At 44.2% G+C, this 27,536-nt stretch overlaps 2 protein-coding genes and 1 long non-coding RNA gene across 5 annotated transcripts in view; 1 reads left to right on the top strand and 2 right to left on the bottom strand.

Annotated features, from left to right (window-relative positions):
- ITGB8 (integrin subunit beta 8) overlaps positions 1-14,563 on the top strand; it is a 46,166-nt gene extending 31,603 nt beyond the window's left edge. The window contains exons 7-14 of the mRNA XM_083405392.1: positions 567-662; positions 744-833; positions 3,893-4,027; positions 5,541-5,922; positions 7,921-8,146; positions 9,530-9,630; positions 11,406-11,572; positions 11,667-14,563. Of these exons, the coding sequence (XP_083261518.1) occupies positions 567-662; positions 744-833; positions 3,893-4,027; positions 5,541-5,922; positions 7,921-8,146; positions 9,530-9,630; positions 11,406-11,572; positions 11,667-11,783 (1,314 nt within the window). The 3' untranslated portion in view covers positions 11,784-14,563. The remainder of the gene's footprint in view (positions 1-566; positions 663-743; positions 834-3,892; positions 4,028-5,540; positions 5,923-7,920; positions 8,147-9,529; positions 9,631-11,405; positions 11,573-11,666) is intronic.
- Positions 11,863-20,898, bottom strand: LOC310660637. The gene is made up of 6 exons (XR_014503553.1): positions 19,536-20,898; positions 18,818-19,213; positions 17,113-17,656; positions 16,585-16,706; positions 13,698-14,917; positions 11,863-13,642 (listed from the first exon to the last, which is right to left on the bottom strand). It is a non-coding gene; the product is annotated as an uncharacterized lncRNA (long non-coding RNA).
- Positions 20,899-21,747: 849 nt separating this feature from the next.
- Positions 21,748-26,834, bottom strand: LOC310660721 (uncharacterized protein). 3 transcript variants are annotated; one of them, XM_083405677.1, is made up of 8 exons: positions 26,298-26,834; positions 25,707-25,905; positions 25,505-25,594; positions 25,000-25,079; positions 23,780-23,885; positions 23,361-23,456; positions 22,329-22,439; positions 21,748-22,062 (listed from the first exon to the last, which is right to left on the bottom strand). In XM_083405677.1, the coding sequence occupies exons 2-8, from the start codon at positions 25,713-25,715 to the stop codon at positions 21,997-21,999; spliced, it is 558 nt and encodes a 185-aa protein (XP_083261803.1). In that variant the 5' UTR covers positions 25,716-25,905; positions 26,298-26,834; the 3' UTR covers positions 21,748-21,996. The 3 variants fall into 3 exon arrangements, with proteins under 3 accessions (XP_083261803.1, XP_083261804.1, XP_083261802.1); XM_083405678.1 differs by having other exon boundaries at positions 25,747-25,905; positions 26,298-26,833; XM_083405676.1 differs by having other exon boundaries at positions 25,794-25,905; positions 26,298-26,832.
- Between the last annotated feature and the right edge of the window lie 702 nt (positions 26,835-27,536).

Here is a 27,536-nt window from a genome sequence, read left to right as displayed (position 1 = left end):
CAGGGATTTATGGTAGAAGAGCAGTCATGTATGTAAGGTTTCTCATTAATTTCACACTCATAGTGTAATGGTTCTAGGGGTTGCTCGTGCGTAAGTTGCCTTTACTCCTGGCTAGGTTGCATGGGTGAACCCTTTCTGTCAGGACAGCCTCAAGATCCGTGGCTGCCTCAGTCGCTGGCAGCATCTGTCAGTGGGCGTTTCTTAAACCGCTTCCAACATAGAAGCTGTTTGACGCCCAGTCTCCTCCCCCTTTGCCTGCGCAAAAGTTTCCTGCGCAAGGTGAGTGTGGGCAACGGAGTGCTAGTGCCCTCTCCGCTGGTCTCCTGCGAAGAGTCCTGGAGCCACCTCTCCGATTCCTCTATCTCCTCCCCTTTCCCACTGGTGTTACGCTGATTACCTTCCCCAGCGGATGGGCTATCCCTCCTTCTACTAGGACCATCTCCACCATTGTCCGGGAGCCTCCTCTCCGCCTCCCGCTCCGATGGCAGTTCCCTGACACATAGCATTCCTTTAGATCATATTAAACTACAAAAGCCACACTATGTATCTCCTTTTTTTGTTTTCAGGAGCATCCATCACTTGGCCAGCTTTCCGAAAAACTCATAGACAACAACATTAATGTAATTTTTGCAGTCCAAGGGAGCCAATTTCACTGGTATAAGGTATTTTTAAACGTCAGAATTTCACAAGTTTTAAGATAATAATCACAGATGCCTTTTAACAGTAACACTGCTTTTCTGTAGGACCTTTTGCCTCTTCTGCCGGGAACTACTGCAAGACAGATAGAATCTCAAGCAGTGAATCTCAGTGACTTGGTGGTAGAAGCCTACAAGGTATATGCTTTATGATGAATGCATTTTCCATTAATGTTGGTTTGGGGGAAGCAGCTGTTAAAATAAATATTCTGTGAGCTCCAGGTAAAGGTGCAACATAGCAAGATAGTCAAGGAGTGCCTGCATACCTATAAATATATATAACACTGTTCTCATATAATATTACATAGAACAGTAAAATATTATGGAGAAAACTATTAGATCTGTTAAAACCAATACCACAGTGTAAAATAATTACGGCCTAAGGTTAAACTTTTCTAGGATAAACACTCTCCTAATCTTCAGAGATCATATTGTAATCTTTATTATAATTATAATCTTTGAGGAATAAGAAGGAATAAATTGCTGGGAAATGTTGATGATTATGATAATAATACAGAGACGCAAAGAACAAGCAGTTCATAAGAACACTGGAGGTCAATAGCAAAGCAGCCAATCACCAGAATTCAAAGCTAAAGGCCCGTAGGGAAGGGCTGTAGCTTGGTGGTGGAACATCTGCTTTGCATGCAGAAGGTTCTAGGTTCAGTACCTGGCATCCTCAGGTAGGGTCTTCTGCCTGTAGCTCAGGAGAGCTGCTGCTTAGGCAGTACTGAGCTAGATAGCCCAGTTTTGAGGCAGCTTCCTGTGTTCTAAACTCCCCTTCCCTCCTTCCTTTAGGTTAATAATAACTATCTAATCTACAAAATGTCCCAAAGTCCCATTCTACCAAATTTGCTGTGGTGAGGTCTGTGGTTGGTTCCAGGAGGATTCCTGAACAAAAACAACTGTCCACAGAGAGTAGAATGAAGCAAAAAGAAAAGAAACCAGAAAAAGCGAGCCTCTGTCAAGCTTCGGTCAGAAGGAAATAAAAATCTTCCTTTACTAGCAGCACATAGCTTCACCCAAGAAAATCACTTAAGAGTGGAAACTAAAGGCAAACTGCTAAAAAAACCCCACATACCTTCTCTTTACTTCTGAGGAAAATCAAGCTAGTGTACAGTTATCAAGAAAATATGCCACTAGGAAAGGGTGAGAAAGTTCGGGGGTGGGGAATAGCCAGTGTGGTGCCTTCAATATGTTGTTGGACTACAGCTTCCTTCAATCCCAACCAGTATAGCCAATGGTCAGGGTAGATGGGAGATGTAGTCCAACGACATCTGGGGCTACCGTGTTGGTGACTTTCTGTACTAGAAATGTTCCTATGCACCAATTGGATATACAATACATCTTCACTGTTTCTCACTGAAATTAGTTGTAGCACTCAAATTGATTTATATCTGCTTCGTAACTAACCTTGCTTTGATGTTCCATTTTTAATTGGGGCAAATGGCAAGGAGATGCATTCTCGGAAGGAGATGTCATCTCTCCATAATTTGTAAAGCCATAATTTACAAATAGATAATGAGAAGACCCAGCAAAAATGGCACCAATTAGAGCTGCATCTAAACATCCAAATTAAAAATCTGCTTAAGGTCTCAGCATCTAAAATTCTACATCCCTCCTTAAAAATAGGCAAATGGTATATAAAAGAGAGAGTGGTGAACTAAAAAGAGAAACTTTATGTTGTGTGTGTGAGATTTCTTCCATTGCAGTTCACCTGAACTGAACTATTGTAATTAAAAAATATCAGCTGTGTCCAAGATACCTCTGAATTTCTCTGTAGTTTCAATTTTTAATTGGGAGTTTACCAAACAGGTGTCATAAAAAAGTTATGAGCTCATGGCATTTCTACAGATTTGGGGTTCTTTTTAACACTTATCAGTTTAATTGGTCTTGCTCTGCTAAGGACACAATCAACAGAAATCCAGCCAACTTTGCATCTATGCCAAAAGATGAGAACAGCTTCTTTTGCTCTCAGTTTCAAAACAGAAAACAGTTAATGGCTTCATCACAATTCAAAGTTCCAACATTTTAGCTTAAAGAAACCCATATCTCACCTTTTCCCCAGTACATCTTTGGTTCCAACATCAGGATGGAACTTACATGGTGCACATTTGCTTGTGATAAGATGGCACTGTGAGCTTGCCCAGAAACGAATCTCATTTTCATTAAATCGGATGGGTTTTTATCTGTATTCTAATTTTTCATAGAATTGTAGAGTTGAAAGGGACTGTGAGGTCATCTCGTCCAACCCCCTGCAATGCAGGGATCTTTTGCCCAGCGTAGGGCTCGAACCCACAACCCCGAGATTAAGAGTCTCATGCTCTACCAACTGAGCTATTAACATACTTAGTGTTCTGAGAGGCAGTGAGCACATTCAGAATAATCATTTGGTGCGGCCCTGTACCAATTAAGACTGTGTGGAGGGATTGCTTGTTTGATTTTGTGTATGTGTGCATGAATAGATACTCCATAAGCTTAGAAGATAACTGCTGGACTTAGAAAAGTATCACATCATGCAGGGAGGGAGGCTTCAAACATTGTCTTTAAACCAAATCACTCCATGCCCCCAGCAAGTGTAGAGATGCTAGCAGCTTCACACTGCCATGGCAGCCTTCTTGCCACAGCAAACAAGGGATTTGCTTGTCTCTTTCTGGTTTTGCTCTGTGATTAGCATTGCCAACAAAGAAAACAGCTTGCACAGAGTCTCGTGCTCAATCTAGCAAGGATAAGAAAGGTTGGTGCCACAAAAGCAAGGGGCATCATTCTCCATGATGGATGGATGGCGAGAGGGACATCTGGAAGTAGGTATTCCAGGTACTAACAGCAGCAGTATTTTGAAAACCAGTGTCCACTCAGTAGACATAGAACGGAATAAAGATGTTATTGTGTGAACTTGCCCTATAGCGGTAGAACGGAATGCTGGATTTGTCACTGACATTGTAAGATTAGCTGGAAACCCCAACATTGCTTGTCCTCCTCCTCCTCTTCAGGATTACAAGTTCCCCTGGCATGACTGTGTGATATATATAAATGGAGTCTTTATGCAGAAAACAATTTATTCCTTTATCCAGAGACAGACAGGCTCTTTTGTTCTAGTTAAATCCACTGAGTCAGGCATGCTGCCACTGTAGCACATATTGCCATGCAATGTGATGGAGCTCTCTTGTTTTTTTGGTTCCCCACCCCCACCCCTGCAGAAGCTGCTCTCTGAAGTGAAAATTCAGGTGGAAAACCCCATCCAAGATATAAATGTCAAGGTCACTGCAATCTGCCCTGATGGAAGTAGAAAAACCGGCGCGGAGGGATGCAAAAACGTGAAATCCACAGCTGAAGTACGAGCATTCCTTTATTCACAAAGGAGGCAAAATATTTCATCAATGTTTTTATAATAGCTTTTTCCGTGGAAGAAAGATTTGGTATGGGTTTTAAAGTAAATATCTGTGGGTCGTAGTCTTAGGCCCTCCAGATTGTTCGTGGAGTTTATTTCTTCGGAGCTTTGTTTTCCAGTTAAATCCATGGATAAACATTTCTGCTCCATTGTTAGCAGTAAGCAGCTGCTTTTTCAAATTTCCCCAGGCTTCCAGGAATGAGACATTGTGCCTGCTTGAAAGTTTTGATCCTAGAGCTAATCAATTAAAGTACCTTTTAAATAACTGGTGTGAAGGCATGCAGCTATTTTAAAGATGTGCCCTGAGGTTTTTGCTTCATTTCCTAAACCATTCAAAGTTCCTGAGGGATTGTCATCAGAGTCATCTTTATTATTCCAGCACACTTATTTGCCCATGGCTAATGTTCTAGGGGTGCTGTGAGTTGTACCCCTAGCTTCCTCATTTATACACTCCTCTGTGTATGTGAGGCTCTTCGGGTAAAACAGATAAGCATTTTCAGATTGTGAAGCTGACGTGTAAGCCACATTTCACATTTGCAGTGGATGAGTAGACTGGGGCATTAAAAGCATCACCAAAAGCAGTAGCTTGCCCACAGTTAAGGAGACCAACTGTGCGGTGTGTTTTTTTCCCTTTAGCCCTTGCAGCTTCCATTCTCACAGATGCAAGCCACTTTTTCAACTGAGTACAGTGGTACCTCGGGTTAAGAACTTAATTCGTTCTGGAGGTCCGTTCTTAACCTGAAACAGTTCTTAACCTGAGGTACACTTTAGCTAATGGGGCCTCTCACTGCCACTGTACCGCTGGCGCATGATTTCTGTTCTCATCCTGAGGCAAAGTTCTTAACCCGAGGTACTATTTCTGGGTTAGCAGAGTCTGTAACCTGAAGCATTTGTAACCTAAAGCGTCTGTAAGCTGAGGTACCACTGTAGTAGTTTGTGGCAGCTGCTACAGAGAGAAACGTAAAAAAACAACAACACAGTACTAGTGGCACGTAAAGTTCTGCTTGCTTGCATGTAAGTTACTTTTTGTTGGTGGCCTCAGAATGCAGCGTGCCAATTGCTGTGCTTGTTGCTATTAATAACGATCATTTATATGGGACCATCTATGACAGCATACAAATTGCGTCCAAAGCTTTTGGGCAAATATCACATTGAAGGTGGTCCTAAGAGAGGAAAGAGATCCAGCTAGTGCTTGTTGGTTTTAAATTATGGTTAATTCTAATAGGCCACCCTGTCTCATTCTGGGTGATATCTGGAAACAGTTCAGAGGGGAGGTGGGGAGAGAATGGTGACAGGTGTTCTCTCCCCCACCCCACCAAGAAGTCAATGTTTTTTAAAAAAATATATGCTTATAAATAACTTGCATTTTTCAACATTTTCTATAAAGCCCCAGTACGATTATAGGGCTGCTTTTCAACAATACAGTAAAATAGTGCTTCTCATTTTTTATATTGCAGGTGCTCTTCAATATTTCCATTGCCATGAGAGGATGTGGTACAACTGAAGGAAGAAAATACATGACGCTCAAACCGCTTGGTTTCAATGAATCAACCAGAGTTAATATACACAAAATATGTGCTTGTCAGTGTGAGGGCAGCATAAAGCACAAAAGGATATGTGTCGATGAAACATCTCAGGATGCAGAGACTTCGAGCTCCAGCGACAAATTCTCTTCTGAGCAGTGCAAGATGCCCAAGGGCCACCTAGTCTGCAGTGGTCAAGGAGACTGTGTAGATGGGAAATGCATTTGCCACAAAACCAAACTTGGCACAATATATGGTAAATACTGTGAAAAAGATGACTTTTCCTGCCCTCATCACTTGGGAAACTTATGTGCTGGTAAGCTCCAGAATTTCACTATATTTTACCAATTCAGCTTTTAGTCTTTTTCAGCTAAACCCATTTTCCAGAGAGACAGCTCCATCAAACCTAGCAGGGCCTCTAACATGCACAGGATTTTGCTGTTAACTAGATTTGTAGTTTGCCTTAACCCTAAGGCCCAAACTAAGTCACACTATTGCTAGGTAACACCATGTACCTACAGCAGCATCAATATCTATAGTTCCTCACAAAGCTACATCTGCAGAAATCGATAAATGTATGGCCTCAAGAAGCTTACAATATAAAATACACAAGGGGTGATGTGAGGGGAGGGAGGACCAGCAAGGAAAGGGAAGGAAGAAGAGGTGGCAGAGGAGCAGCTGTGGGCAAGTTCAGATATACGTACTTAAAACTTTGTTGCTGGTGGGATTGAAGGAGATAAGTCAAAAACCACACCCGAAGCAGGAGAGATTTAAAGGAAAGGGTATTTGTTCTTCCAGTCTGGAGAGAGCTCCACACATCAGGGACAGCGACAGTGAATGGATGGACTCATTTTAAGAATCCAGGAAAACTTTGGACTGGTTAAGGGTATGATGAGTCTGGAATGAGCTGGCTAACTTGCTCTTCTGAGATGATGCCAATTAGTCTTATGCTACACAGTGCCCTTGACACAAGAGTTTTCTCTTTCTGCTGGGGAATCCCCCCCAAAAGAGCATGCACACCAGATTTATTTATTTATTTATTTACATACATTTGATGCAAATTACTGACACTAAGGCAACTCAGCTTCTTTTTGCTTCCATTTTCAGGAGAGCTTGCTAGTTGCCGAAATATTTAGCAGTGTGCAGTGTGCAGCACCACTCAGAAAAGAAAACAAGGTTGCTCACCATTAGCTATTGTTCTTTGCTAATTTATCCACATGCAGTCCCATCCTTTGGGAATCCACTCCCAGGTTAAAATCTGGCAGTGGGGATCTTAAGGAGGGAAATAATGTCGCCTTGGGTGTGACCAAAACAACCAAGTGTTAGGAAAGTTCCCTCCAACTTGAAGATATGCCTTTTGATGACATTCCTGCCATGTGAACTCCCATTTGCATGTGGATTCCTTCCCAAGGGCAATAGTTTCAAGTAAGCAACCTCATTATTTTCCCCAACGGCTTGTGAAGTAGGTTAGTAAGTGAAGCTGGGAGTTGATAACTTGCCCCAGGCCATCTAGGGAATCTCATGGCTAAGTTTTTCTTCAGCTCTAGTCTACTGTCGGGTGTTCTTTGCATCGACTATGTCCATCACATGAAGAGCGGCCATGCTTGCTGGCCCAACCATTGTGTCCTTGCTACACCACACACACACACACACACACCCTCCATGCATTGTGCGGAAGTGTGGTGATCCTTCTCTACATGTGTAGGTTCCCTTTGTGGTGTAGAATCCCACACAAATGTTAACAGCAATACCTAAGAAATGGTTTTGTACTGCATACATCAGGGGTGGAGAACCAGATGTTGCTGGATTACAGCTCCTCTTATCCATGACCACGAGGCATGTTGGTTGAGAAAGGTGAGAGTCAGCATCTAATGACATCTGCTGGCATATGTAGCTTATGGTTTAACAACTATCCCTTCTTCACAGTGGTGGTGTATTTATGGCACCAAAACTCTACTGAAAAACAACCAAACTGATAAATATTTTTTAAAGAGCTCTCGATTTTAACCCACATATCTTTCTTAAGCAATTTTTTTAAAATGGAACACATTAATTGTACACCTCATCTTCCCACCCTGACATTTTCAGGCAGATCAATTACCTATTTTCCATCTCTTAAGCATATTGAGTAACGCTTTATCACAGTTTCACTAAGAAGCAAAATATGTTACCTTCTTCTTTAAACCAATAATCACTTAAAGGTATAATAAGTTTTCAGAAGCTGTGTTCAATAAGGCTCGGCACAGGAGACGTTGAAGCCCCTCTAGTGAGACATGTACCCAGGGCCTCACCCATTCCTTTTCTGCCCTTGTAGGCAACGGTGAATGCGAAGCAGGCAAATGCAAATGCTCTAGTGGCTGGGAGGGTGATCGTTGCCAGTGCTCAACATCCTTACGAAAGCACTGCATGAATTCAAATGGCCAGGTCTGCAGTGGAAGAGGAACTTGTGTGTGTGGAAGATGCAAATGCACTGATCCCAGCAGTTTGGGCCATTTGTGTGAATTCTGCCCTACTTGTAGAATAACTTGCAGTGACAAACGGTATGTTTCCCCAGATCAAATTATTACTTGTCCTTTTTTTTTTTAATTGCAGTCTCCTAAAGCAGGTACGGGCAATATATACTGTACATTCCTACTGGCACTTCTTCTACTTCTGCTTTGTGGCATCTTACCTATGGGCTGGTGATTCCAAGGACTAAAAACCACAGCATTGATCCATCTTCTACACAGTGATGGTCCAGGATACTCAATAGGTTGATCACTTTGGGCTAACCCTCATGAGTTACTGACACACATTATGTCCCATACAATAGCCCTTAATAGAGGCTTTTTAAGGCCTAAGGACTTCCCCTCTTGTTTGGCTTGCAATGGAAATTAAGGTTGCCCATACTTTTTACTAATCAGTGCCATCTTGTGGAACCTGAGTACATTAATTGCTCTTCATCCTGCCCACCCCTCAAATCCCAACCTTCCAGTGAGGGTTAAATTAATGTCATGGCCCCACACAGAGTGTGTTTTGTGCTTCTTTGTTATTGCCTGAGAATCCTGAACCCTCTTGCTTTGGGCCAGAAGGCTTTGTACAACGTACTAGGCCGCACTCGCCGTGAGGTTGACATGCTGACATCCCATTCTGTGACTCCCTGTTGACTCAGGCTATTCATGACTAGAAAGCCACACTCGAATGGTAGTGCTGACACAGGGAAGCATGGCCTTTCTGTCTCTTCCAGCACATCTCTTGAGCAACTGCAATTGTTCTTAAGCTACAGATCTCAGAATTCCCCAGAGGCAAAGAATACGGTTGGAAAGGCAATTGTTGGGATGCAAGATATTGTTGTTTCTCAGGGCAAAGTCTTGGTGGGCAGGATGTGGTCAATCAGCTTTAATTTACCAATCTCTGTCCTGCATTATCGGTCTGAGAAGTAGTAAAAGACTGGTTAAAATGGACCTTCTGGAACTTTTTCACGTTCTGAAAAGCTCATTGCTAGCTGAGTTCCTAAGGATGCCGATAAATATTATTTTAAATCCCAGTCATTCAACTACACATACTGAAGGCTGGAATTTTATTATGTGGTTGAAATTCTGAGGTTTTCTTATATCTGGTTTTTGTGTGTGCGGAAATCTATATTATTTTTGCTTTAATAATAACTGTTTTTATTTGTTGTAAGCTGCTTTAGAAGGCTTTGCCCAGAAAAGCAGCATGTAAGTCTTCTGAAAGAAAGACTAGTTAGATGGCAGCTTGTGTATCATTTTTGATACCTGGCCATCTTCTCTCTTAAGCAATCTTGAATGGGGGCATGCTGTACTGTCGCTGTTGCTAGTAACAACATGAAACAAAATGCTGTGTTTATTGATCCCTGGTTTTACTTCATAGTCATGGGTAATCCAGAGAGAAAGATAGATATTCAATTGCGTTTTGGTTTACAGGAATTGTGTGCCCTGTCGTCACTCCAACTCGTCTCAAATTGCGCTGGACCAGTGCAAAACCTCGTGTGCTTACAGGTTGCATTATACTGAAAAATCTCCAGGTAAGTGAAAAACAAAATCATCAGTATCAGATTGCCTACAGTTGCCTTGGTGACATAGCGAAGAGACTGGCCTTTGTGGGTTGTAGCTCAAAAGAACACTACTGATATGGGGGTTGTTGTTGTTTTTACAATAGAAGGCATTCCTTGTTCTAGCTAGTATTAATATTTTCTCACAATAATTAAGGCAAAATCTCTTTTCTCTTGAGAACGTAAAACCTAAATAACAGAAAATGTGGTTGGCTGGCGTTGGCTAAATGTCAAGGTCGGGCATTTCTAGGCCCTTGAGAAATTAATTCTGCTAATGACAAAACCAGACACAGTAATACAGGAAGGAATATTTCTATAAGCCTATTATTTCACACTCCGCTTCTCCATATACAGCTACTCTTATTCCACATTATGAGGCGCAAACAGTTGAAGTAAAATAATAAACTACCCCAGAATTAAGATAATGTCCCTGATCTCTTAAAAGTATAGACACTACCAAAGGTGGGGCTCTGATCCCTAGAGAAACAGAGGCAGCTTGGTGGTGGCTCCATGCAGCAGTGCAGGCAGAGAAAACTGCACTGCATCCTCCAGCAAATTAACCAGGAGAGCTCTTTTAAGCTGTCCAGAATTTCCTGACTCCCACTGAGGGGGAAGGACCTCTAGAACAGGGGTCAGCAAGGTTTACCTCCACTCCCGTGGAGATCACTCCATGGGCCAGATCGTGTCTGCACAGACACAATTTCCGGTGCCACAGAAGCAAGTCCACGCTGCGCCAGTTTAGTGCAGCGCATGGGGACTCACCAAGCAGGCAGCTCGGTTCGGAGGCAGCTCATGGGCCGTTTAAATGACCTCCGTGGGCCGCTTGTGGCCCATGGGTCGCAGGTTGCCGACCCCTGCTCTAGAACATGGGTAGGCAAACTAAGGCCCACGGGCCGGATCAGAAGGCCCAATTGCCTTCTGGATCCGGCCCACGGACGGTCTGGGAATTGCCGCATGGATCGCTAGCATGCATGTTCTTTCCCTCTCCCACACACGGCGGTGGCAGCAGTGCCTCCTCCCTTCCTCCTCCTGGCTTCTCCCCGCCCTGCCTAGAGGAGGAAGGGGGCTGGGCTTTGTTGGTGCCAGCAGCAGCAGTGCTCGAGCCATTTTAAACAGCTCCTCTCCGGAGCCCTTTCGTGCGCCGCTCATTGTCCCTCCGCCACCGCCGCCAGCCCCTGCCGCTCGCAAGACACAGGTAAGCAGCCACCGGAGCTTGTGGTGCTCTTGCATCATTTTTTTCCCCAAAATATAGTCCGCCCCCCCCCCAGAAGGTCTGAGGGACAGTGGCCTCCTGCTGAAAAAGTTTGCTGACCCCCTGCTCTAGAACCTTTGAAGACCTACTGTGACTGACTGGCTACACATTTTGAAGATATAAACATTCAACTGCAGAGAGAGATTATGATGGTGGTTTTAGCAGATAGTGGTTTTCAGCTACGTTTTACCTTCAGTTATTTGTGCACTGCTTGGAGAATGAAAAATAAATCATAACTTGATGCTTTTTGCTAGCAGAGATCAGTGGTGTAACTATAGATCTGCCTAACATGTATATTCCCTGTTTTGGCTAATGCTTTTTAAGAATAAGGTGCCTTTTTGTATATATCAGAATAAAGATGTCATTTATTATATTATTCAACAAAAGTACAATTATAAATTACTTTATCGTATTAGAGTTTGGCTTTATCTTTTAGGTTTATTGCGTGGACCTTTTGAGGGGACAGTGTGAATTTTACTACTTCTTCTTTTTGCAGAATGTGCAGCCGATGATCCAAGCCACTTCAGAATCTTTTTCATAATTTTTATAGTTACATTTCTGATTGGGTTGCTTAACGTGCTTATAATCCGACAAATAATTTTGCAGTGGAGCAATAACAAAATTAAATCTTCATCTGATTATAGAATATCTGCAACTAAAAAGGTAACTGATGTCACTGATCCATAATGAATTTTTTTTTAAAGGAATGCTAGTTGTGTGGGACTTTCTGACCATTTATATTCTCTTCTCCTTTAAGGATAAAATGTTCTTGCCCACTGTTTGTACAAAAACCGTAACCTACAGACGTGATAAGCCTGAAGAAATCAACATCAGCAAGTTACAAGTAAATGAAACTTTCAAATGTAACTCCTGAAGACAGGCTGCTTTCTTCAAAGCTTTGTTTTCTCAGTCAAGAAGTTTATTTGAAAGATACTTTGGGGGTTTGTGGTTTGAATACTGTAATGAGAAACTGACCTGAAAGCCTAGTTACACAACATGGCTAGATTTCAAACAGAGCTGCTCCATTTTGGAAAAAACAAATGTGCATTAACTACTGATTAACACGATTAAACCAATTAAAGCACAGATAATTTGGATCGGAGCCAATTCAGTCCCATTTAGGATCAACAGGATCAAATTGGCTTAAATTTGACTGTTCTGGCATAAGCAGGCTTCTTACCTGTTCACAACACCACTCTGCATTGTAGCACTTTAACATAACGTAACTTATTTAGTATTTAGCATTGGCCCGTAATGCTAACCCGAACTGGTGTTGCAAACGCACTGATCTCACTTTAGTTAAGAAAAGGTTTGGTCTACATTTCCCAAACTGTGTAAAGCAAAATGTAGCTGGCACAAATCAGTGACAGGTCAACCGTTGGCGCTTAACTCCTGTTCTGAGCACTGGGGAGAAAGCAGATCAGAAAGGGGGGAAACGTGGGACAAAATACCCACAGAGAGAATTGCCTACAAAACAAAACAAAAAAGATTGAAATAATTCCTTACCACCATCAATCTGGCCCCGATAACCACAAACCTTGATGTCCTACATTGCACTAATTTGGAGGAGAGAGGCTAAGTAGGCTTGCATCCAGCCTACTAAAAACAAAAACACTAACAGAGCAATCTAATCCCCCTAACCAGTCGTTGTGGATGGTACTTGGATTAGATGCAGATATTTCTCCAGCCTGACTCCACTGGCCTCCACCACCAGGAGAGCGCCATCTTCAGCATGATAGCCCTACCAGCAAGAAGTACCCTAATGCACCTTCCAAAATGGTTGGTGGAAACCACTGGTGGCAGTAGCCAATGGAAACTCCCAAAACACAGGAGATGGTGGAGAATCCTGTGCTGACCCCTAACTGCTGCCAGGTCTCAGGCACTCTTCTCTGCACCAGCCTGGGAGGTAGCACAGCCAACAAGACTTCCCCACTCCCACCTCTACCTTCCGCCCTGGCTGGCACAAGTGGAACTGACTCTTAAGGCTACCATCCTACAGCATGCTTTGCCTAAGGCTAACCGTGTTTCTATCCGTGGGTCATAGTCCCCATGCCAACATGGGCTCAAAATGCCGAGAGTCCTAGCGGGGGGCTGTGTTCCTTCTGGCACCTCAGTAAGGAGACTCGACTCATATCCTGAGAACCACTGCTTTATGCGAAGGAATGAACATGGTGATCCTTCTGTGTTGCATTTCAGAGAGCACTAGATAAAAGTACGTTTGTATACAGAACACACTTTATGAATCTCTTTTCTATGCATACTAACTATTCTGACTTTGTTTGCTTCGAGTCTTTCTAAAATTGGATAGAATCATTTTGTGTAGAAGACTGGAATAATCAAAGGGGTTAATCACTACTGGATTTTTAAAGATTTTTTTTTTAATGGCTCATTGTTACTTAGGAATAATTACTGCATCAAGAAGACACGCTAAAGCATTTGACTCAATTTGACCAGGGTGTGTTGTATATGTGTACACACACACACTATATTTTCCATTATATATATAAAATGTAAAATATAGTGTTAGTGCAGGAAAGTGTGAGATGGTAAGCACATGAGAAGATGGCAGTAGAAAAATAGAGCAGGCTGGGTCAGTCACCACTCTAGCTCCTGCAGGTCTCTTGTCAACCAAAAATTAAAGCTGGTATATTTTAGTGTTTTAAATCTCTGCCCCTGATCGATGCATGCATGGAAGCCCTTTCCTAATGCTATTGGAAGCTCTTTGCATCCAGCCTACAAGAAGTATTCCTATAGTGTTGGAGGGACATCTGGAGCTGGGCATTGTAACCCTGTGGATTTTTGAATGAAAAATTATTTATTTTTGGAGATAGTGGAGTTGTGCTCGGCTGAGGCTACAACACTCAAAAACTGCACAATCATAGCACTTTTAGAATTAGAATGTATGCTGTTCTTTGGAAAATGTTGCAACTTTTCTTGCTGAAACAACCAAATCTCTTTGTGTTTTTATTCAGTCTCCCCGATACTTTGCACACTCCTTCAAAAAGGTACGCAGTTAGTGCCAATATACTTAAGTATGTCAAGAGGAACATCATGCTATCCACGATTCCTGCATACAGATATGTCAGGTTTTCCTTCTGTTTGCCACGCCACAATCTGTTTCATACTTCAGTATCACTATACAATTCGAACACATCTAATTTGCAATGTATATTTTGCAGTGGTTTCTGATACTTTTTGCTTCCGTCAAGTTTTAATGTGTACTGTATTTTTTTTTTTTTGTAAAAGCAAACGTGGATGAGTCCTGTTTTTATAGATTCAGTGCTTAAAATCCGTAGGCTCTTTCTAGGAAAGAGGAGTTCAGAGTAAAAATAATTTCCCGTTGTTCAATATAAGATGAAACACTTTGAAATCACTGCCGTAACTTCTGTTGAAGCTTACTACATGTTTTTATTTAAAATGTATTTTTGTAGTGTTCATGACTAACTTTTTTATTTCAGTTTTATTTATTTATGTGTCACTTTAGTACATTGTGAGATAGTTTATTTTTCTATGAGAGCTGCAATAACTATGACTTAGCATTAATTTAATGCAAAATTATTGTACTTGGTCTCTAACATTAAAGAAATATTGTCTCTAATCCATGGTTGACATTCTGTTATTTTGCAATAATATTTAAACAAAAAACCTGTAAAAGTCTTTCCTCTTAATTTATTTTACTATGAAGTTTTGGCAAAGAGTTATTCAGCCCCGTTGCTAGAATCCTACACATTATCATTCATGTGTAAGTCTTATGGGTATGAAGTTGAACAGTATATGTCTCAAGTTTTGCTCTCAGCTATCAAGTTCCAAATTCAAGGAACCACAAGATCAAAGATTCAAAATGGCTTAGTTGGAGAAACAATTGTGTGGAAATATGGTTGCCTCCTATTTTCAAAGCAATTTTGCTTTAAAACATTTTTCCAAACCCAAACTTGGTGTTAGGCAGTGGGTCAAATGGGTGTAACGTGCAGTAACTTCAGGTCTCTTGAAGTCCAACACAAGTGAGCACTAAATGGGAAAGAAAGAAATAGAGTTTCAATCCAGTAGTTTTCTGTGAAAAGAAAGTGCTTCCCTATGTGCTTAACTCAAGATTCCAACTGCATTGTCAGCAGCAGATACTAAGATAGATAATGGCAAAATGCACATCTAAACAGCAATGTTTTGATCTGTCTTCTAAAGGCAAAGCTAAATCAGAATTATTCAAACTTGGGTCCCCAGATAGTGAAATGCAGCTCCTGTCATCTGCTGCACCTTAACCAAGGGGACAGGATTGTAGTCCAGGTTGAAGAAGACTGAACACGACTAAGAGCTTCGCAGCCCAGTGGCCACCACTAAGAAGGCCCTACTTCATGTTCCCACCCAGCCTGTTTCAGATGGTGCTGGTATGCAAAGCAGGGACTTAGCTGAAGGTACTTTCATATAGGAGGTGGTGCTCCTTTGGGTATCTTTTCCAGCTGCCAAATAATTCAGGACAGAGCCAGCACTTTGGGCCTGGAAATGAGAGTCTGTGAACTTTGCACAACATTTATAGGATATGGTTTAAATAATAAGCTGCTGCCCACATATATGCAGAAGTTTAGGTTTCTGGATGACTTTCAAAAGCACTCGAATAGTGCATGTGACTGTTGTCTGATCTGGATGTATCTGTAGCAGTATCAGTTTGCTCCAGAAATTGACACTTCTAACTTCCAAGAGTAGACCTGTCCACTGCCCCAGCCTAGACATTCAAGAGCCATACTGGATCTAAAAACCCTCCCAAGTTCAAGTACAGTGATACCTCAGGTTACATACGCTTCAGGTTACAGACTCCGCTAACCCAGAAATAGTGCTTCAGGTTAAGAACTTTGCTTCAGGATGAGAACAGAAATCTTGCTCTGGCAGCGCGGCAGCAGCAGGAGGCCCCATTAGCTAAAGTGCTGCTTCAGGTTAAGAACAGTTTCAGGTTAAGAACAGACCTCTGGAACGAATTAAGTACTTAACCCGAGGTACCACTGTACTGGCTCAGGACCTCCCTGTAATCATAAGGGGGTAGGTGAGGGAGAGAATACTGGGTATTAATATACTAATGACAACGTGTCCTAAATTCCCAGGTGATCTTTCCAAATTGTTTCATGTTGTTCCATACAGCAGGGGTAAGGAACCCTCTGGCCTGCAGGCCAGATTCAGCCCACCAGACCATCACCCCAGAGCATGCCCACCTGCCCCACACTTGATGCCATATGCGCTGTCAAGTGTGCAGCATGTTGAGAGGCAGCTGCATCCGCTGTGCGACTTGAGTTCCACATGGAGAACTGAGTCGCACTAGCAATACCTGCAAAAGGGCTTTTAACTCCCCACTCATCACCTGAAGACCAGCTGGTCAATATGGCAGCAGATAATTGACTGAAGGGCGGTCCCACTCATATGCCAAAGTCCATGGGGGAAGGGGGAGATAAAGATCTGGCCCACCAGGCCTAAACATTCCCTCACCCCTGCTATACACAAGATGGAACCCTGTGGAAACATACAAGCCAAAGGGCATGAATTGTGAGCAGATATATCAATCATCTTTGAAAAGCACCTCCAAAATGCATGTCTTTCACCCAATTAGCCGGCCTCATCCTCCCCCCCTCCCCCACTCCTGCTTTAATCAATCAGGAAGGGCAGGGGTCAAAGAAATATATGGTGGTATTCACCTCTCCAGTTCTGCCACCACAGCTCCTTCCTCACATCTGGTCGTCAGGCTTTCAGCATCTGGTGTTCTGGCCTCTCAGACTCAAAACACATAGCCATTATCTCACAGCAACACTCCTCCCTCCTTATAAAAGCAAAGAGAGGGAGCAAAAGGTCAGAAAATACCCACTCGGTGTACGATAGAGAAATGACAGCTCTTGTTTACAATCAATACGCCATCCTCTCACAATAGGACCAAAGAACAAAAATGGAGACTAGAAACTGCAAATCTCCAAAAGGCCAGGTCAGGCAGCTGTCAAGTCACAAGATACAATAGATGTCCAGGAACAGACTCAGCAAGCCTCTCATTACCAGTTGCTAGAGAAGAGCAGTGGGGGGCTGTTGCCCACGTGCCTTGTTTTTGGGCTTCCTAGAGGCATCTGAACTGGATCTGTATTTCATGTGATCCAGCAGAGGTCTTGCGTTCCTTTGCATTGTTCTCTTTAGCTGCCAAAGGACAACCCCAAAGGGTGCTTTCTCTTTTGCATTACCCCTTTGATGGCGAGCCTTGGTGGAAATATCTCCCTAGCTAAGCAGCCAGGCATCATAGCTCTCTCCTGGGTGCAACTTCCAAGCTGGACTTCATGAGTCTTGATTCTCTTTCTACTCAGCAAAGAGGCACCAAGGAAGTCCTAGATGACCACCACCTTCCTCCTCTGGGCCTTTGGTTTCCCAGCTGCCATTCTCCGTGCTCGGCAGCTTCCATGGCACCACCTTTGTACTCGGATCTTCAGAAGCAGTTTTACTTATGCAGGCCTTCCCACCTAAACTTCAGCACACAAAAACTAATATTGGTTTCCATTGTCCACAAGAATGAAAACAAATCCGTAGGACTTTATCCTGCCGCTTTGGGGTTTTATTGCAAATGAAGAGTGGGATTGCAGTGGGAACAGCTAAATCTCTACAAAGCTTACCATTTCACTGTTACTATTCTTGTTCTTATTTTCTTTCATTTAGTGGTTCCAGTTGTTTGCTGAGCATAATCTCCGCATGCTCCCAAGAACTTTCAGATATATTGAATTTGCAGCTTGACCCCTTGGATAATCAAGACAACAATATTTTGTCTGAAAGAGTCTCTCTCTGTCTCTCTCTCTCTGTGTGTGTGTGTGTGTGTGTGTGTGTGTGAGAGAGAGAGAGAGAGAGAGAGAGAGAGAGAGAGAGAGAGAGAATCCATCCATTACCAATATTCTTTGAGAGATGCTATCTATGGCACCAAAATGGCACCATTGAAAAATAAGGAGGGAGGTAGAAAACCAAGAGGAGGAAATGGAGGATTGAACATTGAACAAGAACATCAAGCCTCAGTGTTTCGTTGCAAGTCCCAGTTGGGATACCTTAGGTCTGAAAGGGATGTGGATTCCACAGATGCTTTGTGCTGCCTTATTTGTACATCTGGACACTGACTAATAATGATGGTGGTGATGATAATACTTTTCAAATACATAAAGCAATACATATTATCTTAAAAAAGAGGAGCCACTTGGTGGCGTAGGAAGGTGGGTGCAGACTGCCCCGGGTGTCAACACTGAGGGGGTGATCGCGGGGCCTGGTCCACATGTCCTGGTCCTGGGGAGTGATGTGATGGCTCAGACACCTGCAGGCTCTGCCCGAAACAGCAATGTGGTCCTACGCAGTGTGCTCTGCCCCAGCTTGCCCTACACCATGGGCAGCTTGCCCCGCCCCTGGTCAGGGCATGTGCGCTGCCCTGGGTGCCCTAGCAGCTAGCTACGCCACTGGAGCCACCCTAAGACAATTGTCTTAATTGTCTAGAGTCTAAAGCTCCCCTAAGTGCACCACTGCTTTAGAAATAATGAATCGCTGCGGAATGAGGTAGTACAAGGCAAACGTGTTCCCTCTGCAGAGCTGGGGGTTTTCTTGCCAGACCACCTTCCATAGCATAGAGATGGCTAAGAAACTATCCTAGCCGCCAGATTAACAGAATCTAGAGTGCATAACATAGGTTCCTCGGTTTAGATAGTGGTGTCTCACTGTGGAGCTGCTACAAACAAACAACCAAGATGGGACTTCAGAATTTGATCCAAAAACAGGAGTGTATTTATTTAGAGAAAGGCAAAAGGCACGTCGGTTGATGAACTCTTTGTTACAAGGTTGGACAGAGAAGGAAAAATATAAAGGATAAGGCAGGAAAGGGGAGGACAAAAGATAGTGGGAGGCTTGTTGCATAGCCTTACTTACTCGGCTGAAACAAATGAGAGGGGGTGAAAACTTCAGCAATAGATTAAGCCCCAAAGCAAGGAGGAAATCAGGCATTTCCAGGCCACAGCAGGGTTGCCCCTAGCCAGGGACACAAAGCGAAGGTTTCTGAGGCATAAAGACAGGCAGACAGGCAGCAGCTAAACTTAGGAAACTAATTGGGAGCGCCACACATCTTTGTGGCTCTTTTGGCTTGCAGCCAGCTAAGTTTCACTCAAAGTAGACCTCAATAAACCCAAATTAGCTATGCCCATTAATTTCAATGGGTTTACTCTGAGTAGGCCTAGTGTTGAATACTGTCCTTTGTCTGCTAAACATCATAGTATGGCTGGTGCATGGCGGTGGTCATAAACTGATAATGAACTACAGGGGTGCCAACTTGCAGTGGTGTAGCGTGGGTTGTCAACACCCGGGGCAAGGCAAGTAATTTGCGCCCCCCCCCCCCGCTGCACTGTCCCTCCCCCAGATTGTCCCTCGGTCTCTCTCCACACCACACCGCACCGCACGCCTGGCACCCCCCCCACACACAGTGGGCGGCGACCCGGTGGCTCGGATCGGATTCGCACAGCCAGCACTGCAGTGAGAGAGAGTGAGTGAGCCAGGTAGGGGCAGAGAGCTGCGAGTGCGAGCGCGCCCCCCCAGATGTTGCGCCCGGTGCGGCCGGCCCCCCCTGCACCCCCCACGCTACGCCACTGCCAACTTGAATAAAATATTGGGGGGGAGGTAAGCTCCACCCCACATAATTGATCATATGACATGGTGCGTGCACACCACTTGAATGGCAATGCCCATCGACTTGAAGGGGGGCTCAAATATTTTATGGGGGGCAAAGCTCCCTCAGCCCCTAGGAGTTGGCTCCTATGATGAGCTATCGCCAACCTCTCTTCTGTGTCTAATATGGTGAGAAATAATTTTTGTGCCCTGCTACTCTGTTTTAATTAAAATGGGTCCTTCACTCTGAGTTGGATCTAAGTTGCTAAACTATCCCGTTTTCCTGTAGGTCTGTGTAGGAGTATTTGCTTATATTTTACACAGTTCTTTTTTTTTACTGCCATCTCTCTCGGGAATCTCATCATGGGATCTCTCCTCCTCCACTCTTGAACGAGTCCGTTTTTTCATTCAAGTGCTGTTTATTCATCTGTAGCTGGATTATGTCTGTTCAGAATCTGATTTATTTCAGCCGGCCCTGAAATTCTGAATTGGCCCTTTGCCCTGGTTTCCACACTAAACCTTTGTCAGCGATACTCTCAGTTTCCATAGCTGCTTTGTCCTCTTCATTGCTCCCTGGGTACATTTATCCTTTCACTCGCTCCTGTGTTTTAAAGGCCAGCTAAAAGGGCCGGGAAGCAGAACTATACTAGCATAGTACAGACTAGCATCCACACTGATTCATCAGATATCCCAGATTAGCCTGGAAAAAAATACTGGGGTTGTTTTGATTATGTATAACTGATATCTGGCTGGGCAGTAATATTAAGAAGAGTCTCACGCCGGATCGGCCTGGCATTCTCTTTCTACGATGGCCAACCAAATAACTCTGGAAGCCTAAAAGCAGGCGTGGGGACAATAGCCTTCCCTCTGTGTTGCTCCCCAGCAACTAGCAATCAGAGGCACATTGCCTCTCATAGTAGAGATAACATATAGCCGTGATTAGCAGATCTACACTAAGCACACAAGCACAGACAAAATGAATTCAGAAATAAAACTCCAAATCATTTGCTCATAGGATGTCTTCATGTTACCTCTTTAGCACGCAATGAAATTTATTGGGGGGGGGGGGCGGGTTCAGGGTTCTTGACAGCTCTTCTGTCTCCTCCTCCAAAGCTGTCCACATCAGCATGGATTCATTAGTGTCAGATTTGTTTCTGTTTGTGTCTATACATCAGTGGGCACTGACGAGGCGGCGATGTCTTTATCCTATGCAAAGTTGCTTGTGTCCTGGCTAGCAACGAATTAGGAATGGTTCAAAAGCTCCAATCAGTGGGAAGCTGTACTGAGAAACAATGTCTCCCAAGCAGTAGTATTTTACGACAAACAACAGAATACAGTGGTACCTCGGGTTAAAGTACTTAATTCGTTCTGGAGGTCCATACTTAACCTGAAACTGTTCTTAACCTGAAGCACCGTTTTAGCTAATGGGGCCTCCTGCTGCCGCTGCGCCGCCGGAGCCCGATTTCTGTTCTTATCCTGAAACAAAGTTCTTAACCTGAAGCATTATTTCTAGGTTATCGGAGTGTGTAACCTGAAGCGTATGCAACCTGAAGCGTATGTAACCCGAGGTACCACTGTATGTACGCATTCTGGATAATGTCTGTGTGAACACAAATCTAAAACCCTGTACAGTGGTACCTCGGGTTACAGACGCTTCAGGTTACAGATGCTTCAGGTTACAGACTCCGCTAACCCAGAAATAGTACCTCGGGTTAAGAACTTTGCTTCAGGATGAGAACAGAAATTGCAGGACGACGGCGCGGCAGCAGCGGGAGGCCCCATTAGCTAAAGTGGTGCTTTAGGTTAAGAACAGTTTCAGGTTAAGAGCGGACCTCCGGAACGAATTAAGTTCTTAACCCGAGGTACCACTGTGCTGGGAATGCGGTGAGTGGACTGCAAACAGTGTAGATGCAGTCTCACGGTGAAAACTAAACAGCAGACATAAAATTGCAGTAATAATGACATCTAGTGGTGAGGAGATGTATACAAACCGAATACGCACAAAATGATCAATTTGCATCTGATGGCTCAAGTAGCACTGCTTATTTGATACATAAAGTAAGCTGGACTTTTAACCAACTGGAAGCTGGTTAAACCAGCCAAGTTCACGTTGAACTAATTTAAGAATGCAAGAGGCTGCTTGAACTGCTTCATTGGATCAGCACAAGTTCTAATAAGAACATAAGAGCTTTGAAACTGCATGCACTTATATATTTTGTATATTTTGCCTGAAAGGCAGGCTAAAACAATCTTAAAACAAACCGTCTTCAATCCACAATACAGGCTCTAAATAATGTTCCATATTTGTACATCAATATATGTACATAAACAGCATATATACAGTTTGCAGAGGTGGAAATGGGCTTGATCTGCCTACACAGAGCTGGACCCAGGAAATCTAGTTGGCACCTCTAGGTGGGATCAAGAAAGGAAGAGACAACAGGAAGAGGCTATTTTTTCTGCTTGATCTTGCTGCTCCTCCATAATCGGCTCAGATGCTCCCGCATTTCATGAAGCTGGAGAGGTAGATAAAATCCCACAGTCAGAGCCATCAAAGTGAGCTTCTTTCATTACTTCTCACCCCCACCCCCACCCCGCCCAGATCCACCAAGGAATTCAACTTCTTTCCCCTTTAGTCTTAAGGCCCCACAAGGCCATCTTCAGGAAGGAGAACCTCCAGTGGAGATTGGGAGGAAATGTTCTCTGGTCCTTCTTCTTTCCTCCCATCCCAGGGTTCTGGGGACTTCTAATGCCAAGCTCTACTCACATGTTGAATACTCACATCATAATGCAGGCCGAGACTGTAATAGGCTTCCAAGCAAATATAATTGGTGGCTTTGATGGCCTGGGACTTCTCTAGCCGGTCTGAAGACCTCATGTACTGTTGGAAGTGCTGAGGAAGGAAAAAGCAGCTCAGAATCATTGCACAGGCCAAAAAAATCTCCCAAGTCCATTATCGTGCTCTTTGAGAGCTGTGCCTGATTTTAAAGAACTCTACATGGGCCTAGCAATTCGAAGGCATGTCAAAGTGCAATTAGATAAATAGGTACCGCTCCGGCAGGAAGGTAAATGGCATTTCTGTGCGCTGCTCTGATTCGCCAGAAGCGGTTTAGTCATGCTGGACACATCACCCGGAAAAACTGTCTGCGGACAAACATCGGCTCCCTTGGCCAGTAAAGCGAGATGAGTGTCGCAACCCCAGAGTCCTTTGTGACTGGACTTAACTGCCAGGGGTCCTTTACCTTTACATGGACTTTGTTTTCCAGAAAATGCAGCAATTCTGCAGACATTCTGGAGAACAGTTAAACTGGCTCAAAACATACTGAGCATGCTGAATGCATTTTGTAAGAGGTCTAGTCAGTGCTTTTTTCTGGGGGTACACAGGAGTACGCATACCCCTAAACATTTTGTGAATCTAAGTTTGACCTCGTTGAGGGGCAGTATTTCAATATGAGTAGGAAAATGAGAGCACCCCTAAACATTTTTTTAAAGAAAAAAAGCACTGGGTCTAATCATCCAGCCAAAGAGACACAGCCCCATAGGGAACAATTTCACTAATGAAATACCGCCCCCCCCCCCCCCAGTGGTAAGATGTCCCTGCCAGTCCAGGGACAGTCCCAGGTTTACATAAGCTGTCGCGGTTTCACATTTGGTCCTGGAAAGTCCCGCTTTCCCTTAGGATGTCCCTGTTTTCACTGGAGAAATGTTGGAGGGGAAGTCTCTTATTTTCATTGAAGAAATGTTGGAGGGTAGGCAGTCTGTCCATCAGCACACCACACTTGAAAGGAATAGAGACTCAACATTCAACACTCACCTCCAAGATCTTCAGAAGGTGGTGCATTGTGGGGGCCTCTGAAAGTAGCCCCTTGAGCATCGCACCCAGGGCTTCAGAGGCTCCTCTGCAAAGGGCCTGCAAGCAACAGAAAACAAGCAATGTCATTGCTACATAGCAGATCTCCATCCCCAAACAGAGCAGGCAGAAAAGGAGCTATGCAAAGCCTTTTCGCTCAGACTGTCTAAGACAGTTCCTCCTTTGGGAAGGGGATCCATGCACAGAGGGTACAAAGGTGGGCTTGTTATCATAATGCCTCCTCTTGCTTCATCTGAAATGCAGAAGTCTGTGCATTGCTCAAGACGAAATGTGCCTTAGTGGTTCAGCTCAGAGACAAGGGATTGGTGACCACAGACACAGCAGGTGTTTTTCAAGACTGTTGAAATTCAGTAAGAATTTACCTTGTCGCAAACCGCTTCACTTTCTGTGCTCTTTATAATGAGGCGTGACAGAGTGACTTGGAGCAGCTTCGCCTCTAGTTTCTCTGAGAGTGGAGGGCTGCTTCTGCTGTAAGGGGGGAGGAAAAACCAGGATTCTATTATGTGATGGAGGGAATATTCATCAGATTTAGCTGAAGTTGAGCTTGGCTCCATCATCCAGCCCAAAAGAAGGTATCCCTGAGAACCAGAGGGGAAAAGATATGCACATTTGGGTGACATTTCAGATAAATTGGTACAATTTGCTCAAAAAAGGAAAAAGAAAACCTCAAGGTGTTTGTTGGTTTCTGTACCTGTTTATAACTAACATAAACAAGGTTGCAGTTGCCATGGCAGCAGGAGTCTGCCCACAGCCTCCCAGCCCAGCCAGACTTCCTTGCATCTGTGGTATTTGAGAAAGCTCAGGTGGACTGGGAAGCTTCTAGGAGTTTTGTCTAGTCAGCAGCGAAGACAGAAGTTTATTTGAAATGGATAATAAAGGGAAGGGGGGGAATCTCTGCTATTATTTAGGTTAAGTAAGGTCAGTCATCAGTCCTTGTAAGTTCAGGGGGAGGGATCCTTACCCACCCTAAAAAAAAAAAAAAAGTAGCAGAAAATCTCACCCCACATGCATGTGGGATGATGAATCTGCAAACGTGATGGATTTTTTTACCACACTGTTTGCCAAAACAACTGATGCACCCATAATGTAGGAACCTATAGGAAAGTTGCTCTTGGGAAGAGGCTTTCTGGATCCAAACTCTGCCAAGGGGGTGGAAACTTGCAAGCGTAGTTGCTCTAATGGCAGAGGCTTTCCCATTGATGATGAAAGGAAAAGAGAAAGGGGTCGTCAGAATATCATTTTCCTAGGCTGCAAGGCAAGCACATTTATAGCACAGTCTATTTGAAGCACGTCTACTTAGAAACAGGGCAATTCCCCCAAGCCTGCCTGAGGCCAACTTCTCTAAAAGACCCGTGGAGGGTTGTTAGGAGAGTCAAAAGCTCTTCCCAGAACCTCCTCAGAGCCAATAATCCTCAGATCCTTGCTCACCCACTTGTTGATTTGCCAGGGTTTGTGGCTAGTGGAGCACAATCTGCTTCTTTGTGGTGCATTTGCTCACTCCAGTCCTTTTCCTTTGCTTCTGACTGCTCTGTGGCATGGGGAAAAAAATCTCCTGTTCCACCAGTCTCCTGCCACAACTTACCTCAGATTTGCAATTGCATTCATGCAGCTAGTAAAAATGAAAAAGGCGAGGGGATGGTCTTTGTATCGCTCCATCAGGCCCTTGAAGAGATGGGTGGGGGGACAGAAGAAATGGAAATCAGCTGCATGTGGTTTCCTCTCAGCTCCCTAAAGTAGTTTACTCATAACTTCACCACCAACTGACTTTGAGCTGTTTTCTTGATATTGGACCTGCAAGCAAGTTATCAAGCATGAAATGCAACTCCACAAAACCCATGTCTGTCCAGTATCAATGTGAAGGGGTTTCCATGTGTAGAAGAGGCCACATATCCCAGGCACACACATGTTACAAGTAGACCTCTCCACAGAGAGAGGTTCTAGACATGCAGGTCTTCCATTTCCATTGTTCTGCTCTCTGCCGTGCACCAGCCTTACCCACCACCAGAATATCTTGCAGAAAATCCACTGCTAAGATCTCTCCCATCCACCCTGTGGGTGATACCTTCTCAAAGTACTACCTCACTCACCACTATCTTCTTAGCAAGTTCCTCCTTTGCCATGATGGGCTTCCTTTCTCCTTCTATTGCTGCTAAGAAATTGATGGCCATGCCGATCCCCTGGAAGTTATAAAAGGCAAGAAGTGATGGGAAGAGATCTTTGATGGCTTGCCTGAAACAGTCCAGGTGCCTCCTCACACTGGAGATGAAAGCCAACATAAATGGCACCCACCACGCCCATAAGTGCCTACTAGGAAGCTCTGAATTCGTACGGGGAATTTGTTTTACTGTGTTGGCAGCCAGGTGGGGATGACTGTACCCTTTCGCCACGGTCTTCCCATACTTCCAGGGAAGGAATTGGTCCCCCTTCCACTGGAGTCTGCGGGGTGACTTTGCTGTTCTTTTTCAATAAGGATTGCAATCGTTGAAGCCTAGAGCAAAATGAGGAAGTAGGTGAGAAATGAGACTCGCAGACTCCTCCCCTGTTACATGACTGCAGTGCCCCTGAGCCACGTCAAGGTTCAAGATGTGACATGAATTCCCACTTGTTACCGGTAGCTATTTGCATCTTCTTGATCTTAAAATAGTTTAGATTGCCGGCAAGCTGGTATCTCAAACTGTCCTGGGAAGGGAGTGTTTTCCTCAAGCCCAGAGGCAGGGGCTAAAAGGGGGCAGCTGCTGTGTTTACCATGGTCCTGACTGAGAAAGCCAATCTTAGCTAGGGAAGAAAGAGTCCCCTACCCCCTGTGAGGGACTGGCATGAACCATCACAAACAATGAGACAAGCACAATGTAGAAGCTGTGGGAGAAAAGTCCTACTTACATGTTCGTTGATATGGTTCTTCCTTTTTGAGCAATATCAATAAATATGAGCAGGTAGCTGGCTAGCTTCCAGGAAGCAGGTCCAGCAATGCTCTGAGGCTTACCTGTCCGGTGAGTTAGCAGGGGGTGACGTCACAGTGGAGGTCATCTCACAATGGCCTTAGCAGCCTGATATTGGAAGCCTTGGGCTCGCTCATTCCTAAGTAGCAAACAGAGCTAGTGAAACTTTAATGAAGCAACCGTTGTGGGAGATTTTGCGATCAGACCTAACAATGCGTGTCTATGCTAGTTAGTAAATGAAGGGGTTAAGGACCACAGAGCTGTGAATTGCTAGAGAAGGCTCGGCTAGGTCACGCCGCCTCACCTTTGGGGAGGGAGGAAGTAAGCCTTGTTTCCTGTTCCTTTCTCTCCCTCTACACTTTGAACCATGTAACTGACCAGACACATGAGGCTGGCGTTTTGTGCCCAGACTCCATGTTTGAAGATACTTTTTGTAGTTTGTGCTCAAAAAACGTTTTACCTGTTTCTGATGTGACATTGAATGATGCATCAGTAAGACCTCTGATTACTGTAAATAAAGCATTTGAACTTACTTCAGTTTGTGGTCTATTCACTGTGAGAGGGGTAGAGGTGGTGGAGCACATTGTGAATGCTTAATACTGGAATATTTACAGATCTAACAACCGATATTTCCCCACTTTGCAAACACTGCATATATTTCAGCTTTAAACTCTGCTTGGGGGCTCTTTTGGCTACAGAGTGAGACAAGTCCAGCGCTTTTTGAATTCAGGCAGTCAGCCATTTTTTTATTTCGTAGTTTCCCATGGGGGACTTCAGGATTAATTGGCATTCCCCAGTTACAGTGGTACCTCGGGTTACATACGCTTCAGGTTACATATTCTTCAGGTTAGGTAAAGGTAAAGGGACCCCTGACCATTAGGTCCAGTCGTGGCTGACTCTGGGGTTGCGGCGCTCATCTCGCTTTATTGGCCGAGGGAGCTGGCGTACAGCTTCCAGGTCATGTGGCCAGCATGACTAAGCCACTTCTGGTGAACCAGAGCAGCACACGGAAACACCGTTTACCTTCCCGCTGGAGCGGTACCTATTTATCTACTTGCACTTTGACGTGCTTTCAAACTGCTAGGTTGGCAGGAGCAGGGACCGAGCAATGGGAGCTCACCCCGTCACAGGGATTCGAACCGCCGACCTTCTGATCGGCAAGTCCTAGGCTCTGTGGTTT

The sequence above is a fragment of the Podarcis tiliguerta genome (assembly GCF_965153285.1).
Source record: "Podarcis tiliguerta genome assembly, chromosome: 12".
Taxonomy (NCBI): Eukaryota; Metazoa; Chordata; class Lepidosauria; order Squamata; family Lacertidae; genus Podarcis; species Podarcis tiliguerta.
Note: the sequence above shows the minus strand (reverse complement) of the source record. Positions and strands in the feature narration are given on the sequence as shown.